This window comes from Chaetura pelagica, unplaced genomic scaffold (genome assembly GCF_000747805.2).
Source record: "Chaetura pelagica isolate M959 unplaced genomic scaffold, ChaPel_1.0 scaffold837, whole genome shotgun sequence".
NCBI lineage: Eukaryota > Metazoa > Chordata > Aves > Apodiformes > Apodidae > Chaetura > Chaetura pelagica.
Genome location: NW_009953976.1, coordinates 11,104 through 26,944, shown reverse-complemented (window position 1 = coordinate 26,944; position 15,841 = coordinate 11,104). Strand labels below are relative to the sequence as shown.

Below are 15,841 nucleotides of genomic sequence, written 5' to 3'. Positions count from 1 at the left end.
TAGAACTTTGCAAATAATTTGTCTGTATCACTTTTGGAAAAGATATTCCAAATTTAATGAGTTACATAGTCTATATGTAGCTTAAATACATAAGTAAATGGGTTTTGATTTTTAACTTTTCTGTAAGACCAAAATAGATAACTTAGGTGTTTTGTAAGTTGTTTTAATTCATAGTTATCTTATTTAGAGAATCTGTAGCAACCTCTTATGCTCTTATTGCTACCAAAAAGGGTTTGTTTTTTTCCTTGTTAAAGACCAGTGCTTGAGGTATCTGCTCACAAAGAACCATCACAGGAATGTTAAGCCATGGTAAATGACTGGTGGGTAGCAGTAGGGGGTAGCAGAAGTGTTCTTAAGTGTTGTTTAGTTTCATTCTGCAGTAGGTGAAAGAGATACTTCTATGTTGGATTACTACAAAGCTTACAGTTGAAGCCTCAACTATGAAGAATTGTCTCAAACAGTAGTATGTTTTCTGAATTTATGCAGGAAGTCCAAACTTCATGTCTGAACTGAGAACTGAAACGTAAAGATCTTTTCTTTAAGGAATAGTAACTTCATGACTTTATATTCTTTTACAATCTCGTTTAAGGGAACCTTTCATTAAATTTCTCTGTAATAAGATTAAGGTTAGTGACTTTTTTGATACTTTAACATAAACTACACTTTGATATACACTATTATTTTGTGCTGGTTTTATAATGTTTCTAAAGCATCAAGTAACTGGCTTTTCAACTTTATACCAAACCATAATGAAACTTTTTGCAGGCAGGCAAAATTAATGCAAAAATAATTTCCTACCTAAATGTGATAATTAGGAAAGCCTTTTAGTGCAGTGACTTACCTTGAAAAAAAATCAAGTATTGCTGATTCTCCATTGTTATTCAGGCATGAATTGGATAGCACAGTTTTAAAATGTTCAGGTGGGTCTATTCAGAAATAAGCATGAAAGGTTTTCTCTTTGATCAGTGAAAGGAAATGCTCAGGAGCTGAGACATAATATCTCCAAGCTGGTACAGTGTGTTTCTATATTAAAGAAGTTTACAGAAATAAAAATTGGACAGTTTTATCATCCGAGAAGCTGGCTGAAAGTTTCTGCTGCATTAGATCAAGTAGGCTGTAAGTGCTAACCATTCAGCTTTAGAACGTCAGCTACTGGCAGGAATTTATCAGTTTGAGTAGTCACTCCTTTCTGACCTAGAAGAATTTCTGTGATACCTGGATTACCAACAATTAAAAAAAAAATAAAATCCCTGTGCTTTGCAGTGGGTATTTTGAGACAGTGCAGAATTATGTTTGCTTGAAGATCTTAAATGTATGAATATGTTTCATGTTGCAAAGATGCACATGCAGGTGAGGTCTGGCATCTGTCACAGGAAGAAGAAAAACATCCAGATACAATGTATAATATATTTGTTATAAGTATATGAAACTATGTGCAATCTCAACAAGAATCCTTACTAAAATTTAAAAAAATTCTCAACGTTGTCAAATCAAATTTAGATGTATGTTGTTGTGTCTTTTTCATTAGAAGATGCAGTAAACCATGTGATACAATGGTAATGCAGCAGTGAGAAAATGACATTTTTTTCTTACCTTTTTTAGGAGCTGCTTCCCAAAAATGTCAATCACAGTTGGATTGAACGGGTGTTTGGGAAGTGTGGTAATGTAGTGTACATCAGTATACCCCGGTACAGAACTACTGGTGATCCAAAGGGATTTGCTTTTGTTGAATTTGAAACTAAAGAGCAAGCAGAGAAAGCTATTGAGGTGAGTAATGGTGTCTCTGGTCTGTTAACATTCTTCCTGATGGTCACTTTGTGATATGAATGGTGCAGTCTTTTACTGCAATTCCTAAAGTACCATCATTAAACTTAGCAGGAATTGTATTCCTGTCTCCTACCCTCAGACCTCCAGTTAGTTCCACAATTCTTTAAAAGTGTATTTCTGTTAATAACCTAGAGATTTTGTAGAAGCATAGTGGATATTTAGGTATGACAGGTATACCTAATTTTCTGTATTTAAATGTGATTTGAAAGTTCAAAAACATGTTTCATTATCATAGTGGTAACGGATGCATAAAGATATCATAACAGTAATGTGAAATCAAGGACTTTAAACACAGACTCCAACAAACAACCAAAAGTTTACAAAAACCACCACAGTACTGCAAGAGCAATGTGTAACTCTGGAGTCATGAGGGACTACATTCTGAAATGAACATAGGACTATTGGCTTTAATGTGATTCATTCTTTAAAACAGAAAATAGAACTTTTAGTAATGGGTTTTGGATTTTAATTTTTTTATGCAGTTTTTGAATAATCCACCAGAAGAAGCACCTCGGAAACCTGGGATTTTCCCCAAAACAGTGAAGAACAAGCCTGTTCCTACACTGAATACAAGTAACAGCAGTGTAGTAGGTAAGTGTTACTGAGTTACTGGGATCAAGAAAGAAGCTACCTTTTTTTTTTTTTCCCCTCTATTTGATCAAGGACTTAATTTCTTTTTTTCCTCTGTTGCTGCCACCATTTGTCCTTACACTGGCAGAGCAGCTTTCAGACTGTACAATAAGTCATTATCTAAGCATTTTGCCTTAGTAAAACAATTTTGGCATGAATACTTTAAAAAATATTTTGTGTTTAAGGGAAAGATAAAGACATAAAAGTGTACTTAAATGTTAGCACTGTTCAGATGAGCTTGTGATCATCAGACCTATTTCAGAACAAACCCTGTGGTTTTCTATTCTCTCTGTTGAAACTGTGAGAGAACAGCGGCTTTTCCCTTTCTTCCTCTTTGGAACTCAGGACAGCAGTCTATAGCAGAATGAACTTTTTATAGCATATTTACAGTTCTGTAATTACTTATATAAACCTAGGAGATATTGCTGAGAAGGGAATCCTCAATTCGCAGTTGAGCATATTTCCAAAAACTACAGTCTACTGTAACTTACAAAGCAGCATCAAAGGGTTATGTTGCAGCTTTGATCACCAAAGCTTTTTTTCTCATTTCTGATGGCATAATATTTTCCAGACTTCATACATCTTTCCATCTTTTTCATTACCATATCACTAGTATTACTGATACTTGTTACATCAGTGACTACTAGGATAAAAAAATTCAAAGAAAACCCATGCTTTTTAAACCCACTTTAGATACTTCCTGCTGCTTCATACTACATCCTGCCTGTTATAACTTAGAAGCAAGCAGACAGTATTGAAAATACTATTTTTTTCAGATAAGTAAACTTTGAGTAGACAAAGATTTCTTCATTGCATGATATATTCATTGTATGATATATTCATTGGGCTAAGTATCTCCTCTTCTTGGAATACAAATCTGCAGTCTCTTTATTTTCTTGTTTGGCCTGGAAGGAAGAAGGAATCTCTTCCTAAACGACAAGTGATAGCATAGCAAAATGTACATTTGTTAAGAAGCAAATAAGTCTCTTTTTTAATTTGAGAGTAACTGCTTCTGGAATCCTGTAGTCAAGCTACCCTTGTGATCCAGAGGTCTTTCTTACTTTGTGAGACTGAGTCTTTGGTTTTTCTTGCACTTAAAATGCTTAGGAAGAACTTTAGGACAATGTACAGCATCTTTCCTGTCATCTCTCATTTAACATCCCAGATGACATGCAGTATTGTGACTGTTTACATAGCACAGTTAATCTATTTTTTAATCATTGGCAATTTTAAATATTGCATTTTTAATACAGAAGAGAAGAAAAAAAAGAAAAAAAAGAAATCCAAAATCAAGAAAGAGAGCAATGTACAGGCAGCTACAGAAACAAAGGAATCAAACACAAACACTACAACAGAACAAGTACCCAAATCAAAAAGACACAGGACTTCATCAGAATGTTCAGAAATGGAAGGAACTGAGACTCACAGGCAGACCTCAAAGAGAGAGAAAAGAAAATGGGATAGAACAGAAAGTTCAGAGGTACCTTGGGAAAGCAGGCCGGGAAAGAGAAAAAGAACCAGCTCTGGAGATGGTGAGACATCAACTCCAAAAGTCAAAAAAACTGATCAAAAGGATGAAGAAGTTCATCCTGCAAAAGAAGAAACAACAGAAGCTCCAAAAGATTCCAATGGTAACGTTTGGTTTTACCCTTTTCATGGTTCATATGCATGAATTAAATAGCAGATCTGTCTTACAGATCAGAAGTGGTAGGCTTAGTAGTGAAGGAAGAGTCTAGATAAGGAAACTACATTCCTTGCAATTGAAATTAGAATCTGTGTCACACAAATGTGTGAGTGCACTGACTTCGGGGAGGGGTTAAAAGCTTTAGCAGTGAAACATTCAAGACAAAATTTCTCTTTGAAATTTTTATTAGTTTAAGGGTTATTCTGTTTGGGTGATACTGGAGGCATAACAAGGTCATTTTAGGAGTATGTGCTGTTCCTTGCAGTTAAATTTAAACCTGGTGATGAGTCATTATTCAAAGGAGATAAAGATGCAGAGAATAGGAAAAAACTTTTAACTTCAGTGAGTAAGCCTAGATACAAAGATGGCCTAAAGTTGTTGGGACAGTGGACTTAAATGTAATGTTTAAAGTTAACAGTTTTCATTTGCACTAGATGTAGATGTGTCTGCAGAAGACGACAAAGATAAAAAGGACACATCCCTTTCAAAATCTAAAAGGAAACATAAGAAAAAACACAAAGAAAGGCACAAAATGGGTGAAGAAGTCATTCCACTCCGAGTTCTGTCCAAGTAAGTAAAGTGGCTCAATTATTCCATTTAATTTTTTTTCTTAGTACGTGATAGGTGAGGACCAAATTCCACATAATGGACGCACAAAAATTGCTAAAAAGGCAATAATATATAGTGCTGCACCTGAGGAAAACAAACGCCAACAATCCCATCTTGTTCGATTTGATGACTAGATCAGTGTTGGGCATAAGCCGAGCAATGTCTTGTTAACAAAGAATTGCTTTATTAACAAATAATTGCTTTAATCAAGTCCTCACTGTGTGTATAGCATTATGAAAGTGCATAAAATAAACAAATTGAAAAACTTTATTTAATAGTTATTGTTTTAACGGGTTCATACAGTTTCAGTGCTTATACATACAGTTTCAGTGCTTATACAACCTTTGGATTATTTTTAAGTATTTTTATTTATGTATGTCTAACAGTCCATCACCATTGCTAAAGTGCAATTCCAATTTAAATTATACAGAGTTGCATATTAGCAACAGTATTAGCCTGTAGCTGAAAATAATCCAAGTACCTGCGTTGTTAAGTCGGATTTTGCTTAATACCGCCTCTAACAGCAACAGCAAATAGATTTGTTCCAGAAACGTTCATGCTGTATTGGGCTGTTAGGAGTCACCACAACTAAAACATGGAAGCACTTACTTTTTAGACATTCAGCAAGTACCTCCCATGTTAAAGTAGAGGGGATCCTTTCCGTCGTGTATCAAAACCGTGAAGCAAAACTGCTTTGTTCCACGCAGACACGTGCAGTACAAATATATCTTTGGTTTCCGTATCTGATCCGATATAAAAGTGTTTTCAGTCGAGGAAAAAAAGGATTCACCACCACTAAAACATGGAAGCACTTACTATGCTGTATCAAAGCAAGTACATCCACATTTAAGTTGTGGGGGCCCTTAGGTGCAAATAAATAAAAACCAAAAGCATAGAATATACAGACTTCTGAAACTGCATTAAAACACACGTATATTACTGTAAATAAGCCACTGTAGCCCGTTTCTAGGATTGCGTTTAAGAATATTAGGATCCACCTCCACTGAAACATGGAAGCACTTACTTTTTTAGGCAGCAGGTACCTCCATGTTAAAGCGAAGGGAGTCCTTTAAATTTCTATAGCGGCTCCAAACTTTAAAACATACAAGACATTGTTTTCCATTCTTGTTCAAGAAGCATGTCTTTCTTCATCTGGTTACGGCCACAGTTCTTCCATTTCTTTTTCCATTTTTAAAAACTCTTGCGACTGAAGTGAAGACGATAAAATCCTGGGTGGTGGATCAGTATTGCGATCAGGATTCACCTCTACTTAAACATGGAAGCACTTACTTTTTTAAAATCACAGAAAGCACCTCCATGTTAAAGTAAAAGGGGTCCACAGAAAACGGCAGTTAGCATCGAAGATTATCCTCTTCCACCGAGATTCTGTGTGTGCTACATCAATATAGAGTAAGATGTTAAAATTTTAGTTGGAAAGGAGAAGAGGAAACAGTTTTAAAAGAGAATCAGCGTTGCATATACTTGCCTAATTCACTCCCCGCGTTCTTCTCTTCAAGTGAAGTTAACAAGTTCTTCCTTCAGCTTGTATTTATACCATACCTTGCTAGGGAATGGTGTTGCCTTTTTATCTCCAAGAATCATTACGTGAGTCTTTTGTTATTTTAATGTCCTTGCTCTGTTGAGAATGTATGATCCTGGGTGAGTCTGGATGCTTTTTTTGAAGTATACAGTTGTCAATGTTAACAGCTAAAACCATTACCACAAGATATCCTCCTCTTTAAAAATCCTCTATCAGCTTGTTTGATAGCACAGATTAGGGTAACAATGAGTCGTTCTCACAGTGGCACTATAGGCATTGTGTTTCTGTGGAGCAAAGCTCTAGCTGTTTGCAGAAACATCTCCATGTTAAATGTATGTAAATATATAAACTGCTTCCATGTGGTGGTATTTTTTAACCAAAATGCATTTGAATAGTAAGGAATGTTCTTATCTCAGTAGGATTTTTGGTGAGTTTAACCAGTTGTTGTTTTTCCATCAATGATTTTTCTAGAGAATAAATGACTGATTCTTAATATAGTAACACAGGAGTGGGTTCACTGAACTAATTCAGTGAATTCAGAGTTCACTGTCTCTGAATTAAGTCTGAATTTAGTGCCTATGCTCTGTGTAGTTCCACTAGAAAACAGTTTACTGAGCTGTTCTGTATTTTTTCTCATTTATGTTTTTTTCATGGGAGTTACTCTATTCGAGTGACAGATCTTGTTGCAGCTTGCCTGGATTATTAAAAGCTAAAGCAAAACAATTAAAAATGCCGATATTGACAAAACTTAATGTAACCTAAATGCAGGGAGATCTATAATGGTAAGCAAGGTCTGCAGTGCTCAGCAAGTTCAGCTTAAGCTGCTTGCAAACTGTTCTTTCTTATCACTGAGATTCTAAACATTATTTTTTTGTCTGCAACTGACATCCTATGCCTGCATTGCTGCTTATAGGACCGAATGGATGGATTTGAAGCAAGAATATTTGGCCCTTCAAAAAGCTAGTATGGCCTCCTTGAAGAAGACAATGTCTCAAATCAAACCTGAGCCTGTGGGAGAGATGGAAACAGAGTCTTCTGGACAGAAAAAGCCTAAATCTGAAAATGACAAATGTAATCCTGCTTGTTATTTTATTTTTTCTTGTTTTCTTCTTTGTTCTAGTACACAAACATAAGTGATTTAAGACACTGGTCCTCCAGAAACAGTGCTGAGTGTTTTTGTTTTCTGTACTGCTTTCTCTGAATGGCAAATATTAAAATCAGCTTCCCCTCATTTAGATACATTTGGGACTAAGGGATTTAATAACTAAAGACTAAACAAGTAATTTTAGCCTATTCCAGTAGCACTTCTTAATCTTAAGGATCTTTTTAGGAAATTGTAATTACAAAAATATCAGGTAAATCAAGAATCAGCTTTTTTTATGTTGGAACTTGGCCCTGATTTGCTTACACTTAGCTATACTTGCAGTGATTTACAAAACAATTTCTCTTAAGTAAGGTATTAAAAGAAAAAACAACACTGCTTTTGGGTTTAATCAGCTTTATTGTTAAAAGTAGCTTTTTAATTACATCCTCTTAGTTAAATTTCTATATTTTTCATGGGTGGAATTGCCCTTTTTTGCTCTGGATGCTCTGTGCTTCACTAAGTTAAATAGTGACACTTGAATGCGTCTCTGCTTAGTTTTAATCACTCTAGAACTGAGGGTTCCAGTATAATTCATATTTATTTATTATAGTTAAATCTCATAAGGAGACTCTGTAGGCTGTGAAAACTTAGGTAAGAGATTTTTGGAGCTGTTTTCTTTTTCTCTCTTTTAATTCACATTGACTTTACCTTATGAACAGCTTTGGTCCTAGATTTAAAAAAACCCTCTTAATCTCCAGTTGCAATGATGACCCCTCTCGCTTCAATTCTTGGGTGCATCACTTTGCTTATATGTTTTCATAGCATCTGTAGTTTGTCAAACTAATACAGGTAAAACTTTTTCTTATTTTTTCCTCCTCTTTTTAAAATTGTCCAGCCACCGGTGAAGATTCTGTCCCTCCTGCCAAGGCCAACACAATGGGGCCCCAGTTCGTGAGTGGAGTAATTGTGAAGATCATTAGCACTGAGCCCCTGCCGAGCAGGAAGCGGATCAAGGTAATGCCTTTGTAACCTCGGGGTAGCTGTTAGCCTTTCCTCTTACAGTGCCCCCCGAATGTTTGAATATGGAGTGCCATTTAAGCAAGTCTCACTGATTTATTTTTTTGTTTGTTTGGCAAGTAGGGAGGTACGGATTCTTCTCCAGTACCTGTGAATGGCAGATTTTACAACAGCAAAATAGGGTGAATAGGATGTTTCAAAGCAAAAATTAGGCTTTAGAGTGCTGCAAGCAATGTCAAGTTGAATGAAAATAATGACAAAAATAAATAATGCTCTTGAGGACGAGTAGTTCTTTCCAGTTTAAACAGAGAAGCCAAAGACATAAAGTGGATGCAGTTTTCTGTTTGTCATCGTGCCAGTCATTCTGGCACAATTCTGATCAAGAAATCTGTAACAGTATACCGGGGATTTGACCATTGACAGGAATTTGAGAGCAAGAAAGTGCTCCCTGCATAAGAATACAGTGTTGGATTTTTTTCAGTAAGAAATTCACAATTACAAAAACTCCAGTTCAGCAGAACTTGTGCAGTAATACATTTGTAATTTTTTTCGGTTTTGCCCTTCTAGCAAGTAGGTTTTTTTTCCCCCCTCAGTTTTACATTAGTGGTTACACTAGCTTAAGTTTGCTTTACATCATTATATGGAAGTTATATGTTAAATACAGTTATTTTCTTGTAAGAAAAATTGCTGGTTTAAGCTACGTCCTTTTGAAATGAACATACTAAAAGCTTTCCAAAGCAAATAACAGGCTTTTTCCAGATACTGATTTTACCATGGCTGTGACACAGGACGTTTTCTTTCACAAATCACCCTTTGGATTAGTAAGTACTGGAAAGAATTTGAACAACTTTAAGTTATGTTTGAATAAATATTCAGACTGCTTGGGACAGGGAGAGAATGGTTCAAAATGCAAGTTCTGAGATGACTTCCCAGACTATCTGTATTTGTAATTGAGTAGTCCTTTGGAGTCACAGGCTGCTTGCAGGTGTGAAGTTCTGTGTGTGCATCAATCTAAGGAAGATGAGATGTCTCTCTCCCTGAAAACAAACTGATGGTGGGGTTTCAACTTAAATCAGCCTATCTGCCTAGGTATGTTTGTAGGCAGTTGTCTGAGTGCTGGAGACACTGAGAGAAGGTAGTGGTTGTCACCCTGACATTTGAGGGCCCCTTTGACTGCAGTATGCACCTTACTGTGTTCAATTTGTGTCACAACTAACAGACTGTGATCAGGAGGTAAGCTTAAGTATTCCCACAATAGCTGAAAACAAACTTAGTTTTATATTTCCAGGTATTCCCAGTTTCTCTCTTGGTTTAGTTTTAGGGAAGTGTTTCAGGGGAAACTAATGTTTCCTTAAAGTAAAGGGGGACAAAATAAGATTAGGGTGGTGTTTGCTGTTACTAATCATGTCTTTAGTTCCCATAATAAGTCGATAGGCAAAATATTTTACAAAATGTTAATGATCAAATAGGTGAGGTTTTTAGGGAGACATGTAATTGCAGGATACACTGGATTTGGAAGAATCAATAAACTTCAAGGTGCACCAGCTTTTTTTCGGGTCTGCAGTGGAATCTGCAAACTATACTCGATGCTTGCTGGATTTTTCTGGCCACTCTTCAACAAAACCTTGCCTGAACTGTCATAGCTACAGCAAACACTGTCACAAAGCAATGCCTCTAGGGTTTTTTCCTTCATAAACTTCCAGAATCGATTTCTATTTCTGATCATATGTCAGGCTTAGTTACTTTAACACACTGGAAAGGTCTTTGTAGAGTACTTTTAATATTCTGACGATGTTTACATTTTTTTACTTACTTCCGTATTCTGCTACAAAGGTGCTTCTCAGGGTTCATAACATTTGCCAACTCCACTCAACTGTTTGAGTCTTTTTCGTTTTCCGTGTAAGCATGTCTTTGGGATACAAGAATTACAGTGGAAAGTAGCTTTGGCTGGCTTTCAAATGATCTCCACAGTACTGGCACTTAAGTTTTTCTTTAAAGCTGCCCCTGATAGTGGAGGGTTAAAAGCAGTGTGTTAATTCTTCAATAGCAGCATCTTACTTGAGCTGCCTGCTGTGAACAAAATTGACTAGGAATGTGTGGTCTCAGTTAATTTCCCTAACAGCAGGTATTGCAAGTACTCTTCATCTGAAAGAGCCTGTCTGAGTCTTCTTCCTTCAGCTGTTAGTGGAATTTTCAGAGGTCACTTCATAAAGAGAGGAAGGGTTGGTTTACTACTACTCATTTCTCAAATAATCTGCAATGAGTGAGCTTGACTTTATAACTTTCATGAATAGAATGAAGTTAGGTGTTTCTGTTGGACCAACACATCAATGTTATGGTACACAAATAATTTTTCTTTAAAAAAAAAAGTCCATACAGGGACAGTGTTGAAATAAATGGATAATAACTTCTGCTCCATTTGTTAAAATATTCTTATGCAAGGAAATAACATCTTCAAGAATTTCTGCTTTAAATTGTCCTTGAAGGACAGGATGAAAGACAAATAGATGGTGCTTAGAAAAATACATTAATTCAAAGCCATAATGTCAGTGGCCTACAAATTGAATGGTCGCAAAGTCACTCTTTGAATATTCTTTTTTTTTTTTTTTCTTTCAAAGTCTGCTTTATGACCTGTGTTTTCTCTCATGCTTTGATAGGATGCTCTGGCAGTGCTGGCTGATGTTGCCTATGTTGACATGCTGAAGGGAGACACAGAATGTCATGTCCGTTTTAAAACCCCTGAGGATGCACAGATTGTCCTGAAATCATACAAAGAAATACAGATCAAAAACAACTGGAAATTCGAAGTTCTCACTGGTAAGGCTTCTTTTTTAAATGGTAATACAGAAGAAGAGTTAAGTACTGTGACAAGGATTGCATTTCATGGTAACTGTATGGATATACTTAGGTATCTTGGTAGCTGGGGAAAAGACTGCATTTATTTATTTATTGTGAGTCTTCTCATTTTGCTTTTATAGTGAAATTAGTAAGAAACTGTAAGAGGTTTTATGCCACTGTTCAGAACATAATGTTTTTGCTTACCTTTATCAACTTAATTCTCTTGAGATGGATTTACATCACTTATAGTGGCAATGGACTATAGAACTTGACCTTTCAGCTTTAGGAATATAATATTCTAATCGTGCAAGAGAATTGTCAAATGAAGATTTCCTTCAATTTACTGAACTTATGTCTAAAGAAACAGGAGGATTTAACAGCATGGATATACTTAGAGTGCTTTTAGCCACTTGCCCTGTAATTAGTCTGTTTTTTCAGGAAGTTGAGTAACTTATGCCAAAGTAATGACTTTTTAAAAATTTTATTTACACTAAAATTTTTACGAGTTTACTTTGGAACTTTATCCTAATGTTTGTGGTGTTGTATTTTTCTGAAATTATACTACTGTTTTAAATTCTTATCTTGGAAGACTAGTCCAATCTAATACAAGTATATAGAAACCTCTTTATGGAAGTGAGGGGTAGAAGAAGGGACAGGAAGGAAGTCTTATGAAACTTCGTTACTGTATTCATGAAACTAACATTTTAGACACACTAAAACTCAAAAATCTGCAAAAAACCCAAAAAATATCCAGATGAGGTTTTTTTCATCTCTGTATTTAAATATTTTAACACACTCCTGCACAGATTCTCACATAGGTCCCACTTCCATGCATGCAGGGATGTAAACCCCCATAAATGGCAGTTCAGGATTGCACAAAGAAGAGCTGTAATGAAAACATTAACCTTCATGATTAAATTAAAGTAATTGAAGTTTGAGACTCACTGCATGCTGCTAATGTCATTTGGTCATAGATTTATCTCCAGAGTGTTCCGTGTTCAAGAGATCCAGAAATATTTCACAGAAAAGTGTATTTGTCTCTGGTTTTGTGTCCTTAAATAGAAGAGTATGCAAGTAAATTAGGATTAAGTACGGCATTGTTTTTTCAACCTGCTTCATTGAAATGAGAATGGAAAGGCTTCTAAAGAACACTGAAGTGACTCAGAGTAAAAGTTTAAGTTTTTTAGTGGCATTAGGTGAATACAGAGAATAAGATTAAGAGGAGAATCTGTAATGCTCCCTACTACAGAGACTAAAGCTTTCCCAGTACTATTTTTACTTTTCAGAGCTGAACTTTGACTAAACGTCTTCATCTCTTAATCTGACAAGATACTAATGTCTATAGTAATGTTTAAATGTCAATGTGATAAAATGTATAAATAATTTATGTGTGCAAAATTGGTTCTCAGAGTTACTGATTCCATAACTTTAGTGGTATCTTTTTCAAAGATGACTTGGAAATTTCTCTGTAATTGAAGATTTTTCATGAGACTACAACATTATATCACAGAATTCCCATCATGATGCACAAATGAGGGGAAACAGTGGTGAACTGCTGCTTATTTCAAAATAGCTGCTGAAAAAAAGATGCAAAATTATTTCCTCTCATATGCCCCCCATGTTAAAGCATCACTAACTGCCCCTGAAGTCCCCAGAGTTTTCTTCTACAGATGCTTTTGATGAACCACATAATCTCAGTCACTCATAATATTTTTTTTCTGTTTGATAGTTGTTTGACATTAGTCAGAGATTGAGTACATCAGTAAATCAAAGGGCCTCTGAGAGCTATGGTGGAACTTTAGCTATAACTGAGCTCTTTCTGCTAATTACATGTAGACAAGTGTTTGCTTATTTCCTCAGTTTCTTCTTGCTAAGTTTGGAAAAATCCTTGCTCAGGAAAACTTTGTTAGATACCTGGGCAATCCAGTCCTACAGTTAATGTGTAGGACCTTGATTCAGATCCTCTCCAGCTCATACAGAGACCTGGATGTCAGCTTGAAGCCTCTTTGGACAAAGTTTTTGTTTTCTTTGTTCCCCTCAGTGAGTTGCAAGGCTGTATGACTTCTCTGCCTATGAAATTTAAGACCAATAGAAAAACACTTGTTAGATTTTCCTAACAGGTATTTTGACATGTTCGCCTGAGTTAGAAAAGGTTCCTTCTCATCACAGCTAAAAACATCGCATCTATTTGTATTGAATACTTTTATTCATGTGCTGTCATGTTCATTTGTTTTCCAAGGTGATCACGAACAACGTTACTGGCAGAAGATTTTAGTGGACAGACAAGCTAAACTTAACCAGCCTCGAGAAAAGAAGCGGGGTACTGAGAAGGTAATCTGCAAGTCAGGTTTTTTTCCTGTACAGCTGTTGTTGAAAATACAGCTTTTGTTTCTATGTAGGTCTAAATGGTGTGATGCCTTCACGTTTGGCTCTGCATTTAATCTGGTTAAATCACTTTAAACTGGCTTTGCAGCAAGGTTTTACAGCCACATGACAGAGAAGGGGTGGCTGACCTAGTCCAGTTGCCAAATGCAGCCTTGTCTTTATGGAGGCAATTGGAGAAAGTTAGGGCCATGACTAAAGGCATGAAGGTAGTGAAATTTCCATCCTGCTTTGACCTTGGTGTGCCTGTCACACCAGCGCTGAGGGAGCGCTGCAATGAACTTGCAGGCTGAAGTCTCCTCTCCTGCCCGAAAAGACCCTTCCAGGCATGAAAAGTCCTTGATTAAGCCAGTGAGATCCTTTACCTGACAGAGAGGAGCCAAAGAGTATTTCGCAGACATTTTATTGCTATCTTTACCTCACACACATTGCAGATAAGCCTTCTGGGTTGGCTTTAACCTGAATCTTTTTGCTGTCTCTTGCAAAACTTCAAAATCATCTGACCTCAATTGTTTGCTGGTGACTTTGGAGATTTCTTGTTTCCTGGACGCTCCAGTGATGCACACAATACTAAAAATTTCCTAGTTGTTTTGTATATAATGACCTAGGGGAAAAGCAATTCTACAGGTCTAAACCTTCTTTTGTACAGGGCATATTTTACATGTACGATTCTGCTTGTCTTAATATTCCTTCAGCAATCCCATAGACAAATGGATATAATTGTGGTGTGTTTTTTTTAAACAAAGATACATAAAGAATTTGCCTGAGTTACTAATTCGGTGTTCTTAAAACCATAAAAATGGTATTTGCTCTAGCCATTATTCTTTAAGCAATAAGAGAATGTGAAAACTGGAGAGCCTTTTACTGAGTGCTGCCAGGGTTTTTTCATTATTATATTTTTTTAAATGTACTTTTTACTTTTTTAAACAAAAGGTTCCAGTGTCACCTTTGACTTTAATTAGGACTGTAGGTGCCCTGCACTCAAATGTCTGTTCTTCATCTTTTGAAGACTGGCATTTGTTGACCAAATTGGTGTAAATATGCCAGTAATGTACCTCATCTAGACTTGCAAATACAAACTGTCTCAGTTCCGCCTAACAAAAGCAACAGCAAGGATGCAAACTCGTGCTCCTCCCCCTTACCCTTCGCCTTGCAACACTGTGAGGTGTTAACTTCAAAGCTTAGAGAATACTATTTAAATGCTAACACTGTTAAGCAAAACATCAAGAAAAGAATGCCTCGCTTTTGGTCAATAATTCTTTAACCCTTTCGTTACTTCTTGGCAGTGTGATTTCCAGAAATACAGGCGGACAACACAATAAACTGGCTTTCCCTGTTAATATAATTTTTAATATTTCATTTGGAAATTCTCCCAACGTACTCACAGGTTGTAGGACACAATAAAAGGAAGGAAAAAAAGTAGTATAATGATTCCTAATTAAACACGTACAGCTGAATATGCCATTAGTATGTTGTAAAGATTTACTCTGTTTAAGAATTTTCAAGACGAGCATTTGCCTTTGAGGTGTTTTATACTTAGAATAAAGACAGCATCTTATACTTTTAATCAGTGTTTAAATGTAGGCTTAAGAGTTACATGCATATAAATTATATAGCTGCAATTATGTCTGTGAGCATAGTGTTAATGAACATATTGTTGCATGGGCTGCATCACATCGTGGGCAGTACACAGCTTTTCAGTGTAACGAGGTAGATGGGGAGAACTCTTTTCCCTCCCTAAAGTAATAGATTTACACAGCTTAAATTACCATTTCAGCAGAGTTTTTCTGGGGTAATGCCTCCTTTCCCTCCCCCAAAAAAAGCTTACTTTCTCTGACGTAGTTATTATAATAAACTAAATGTTGAAAGAGTCAATATCTCAGGGTTCTCCAGAACTTGTGACTAATGCCTAGCCATCATTTGGAGTTAAAAAGGTTTTCAGTGTGAGGCTTTTCCCCCAGGTCTGGTTGTTCATTGTCACTTCTGTGCTCTCCTCTGCTGCCCCTTCCAAATTCCTGTTCTGTTTAGCCTATTGTTTAAGCAACCTTAGTGATACTGATTAAAAATGCTTCTTGTCAGAGCTGTTTCTTCAGGGCAGTTTATGCAGACCTAAAGCCATTAATCAGTCTGTAGCCTTAAACTCTCTAAACTGATTAAAGTCTCCTGTTCCCAAAGCAAAGGCCTGAGGCCTTCAAGCTTTCCTCTGGGAGGAGGTGCTGCTGAACATAGT

General features: G+C 36.3%; 1 protein-coding gene across 1 annotated transcript in view; it reads left to right on the top strand.

Annotated features, from left to right (window-relative positions):
- Nucleotides 1-15,841, top strand: part of LARP7 (La ribonucleoprotein domain family, member 7) — a 21,869-nt gene that overhangs the window by 3,122 nt on the left and 2,906 nt on the right. The window contains exons 4-11 of the mRNA XM_010002167.1: nucleotides 1,603-1,767; nucleotides 2,310-2,418; nucleotides 3,711-4,088; nucleotides 4,576-4,711; nucleotides 7,204-7,361; nucleotides 8,270-8,388; nucleotides 11,049-11,208; nucleotides 13,469-13,560. Of these exons, the coding sequence (XP_010000469.1) occupies nucleotides 1,603-1,767; nucleotides 2,310-2,418; nucleotides 3,711-4,088; nucleotides 4,576-4,711; nucleotides 7,204-7,361; nucleotides 8,270-8,388; nucleotides 11,049-11,208; nucleotides 13,469-13,560 (1,317 nt within the window). The remainder of the gene's footprint in view (nucleotides 1-1,602; nucleotides 1,768-2,309; nucleotides 2,419-3,710; nucleotides 4,089-4,575; nucleotides 4,712-7,203; nucleotides 7,362-8,269; nucleotides 8,389-11,048; nucleotides 11,209-13,468; nucleotides 13,561-15,841) is intronic.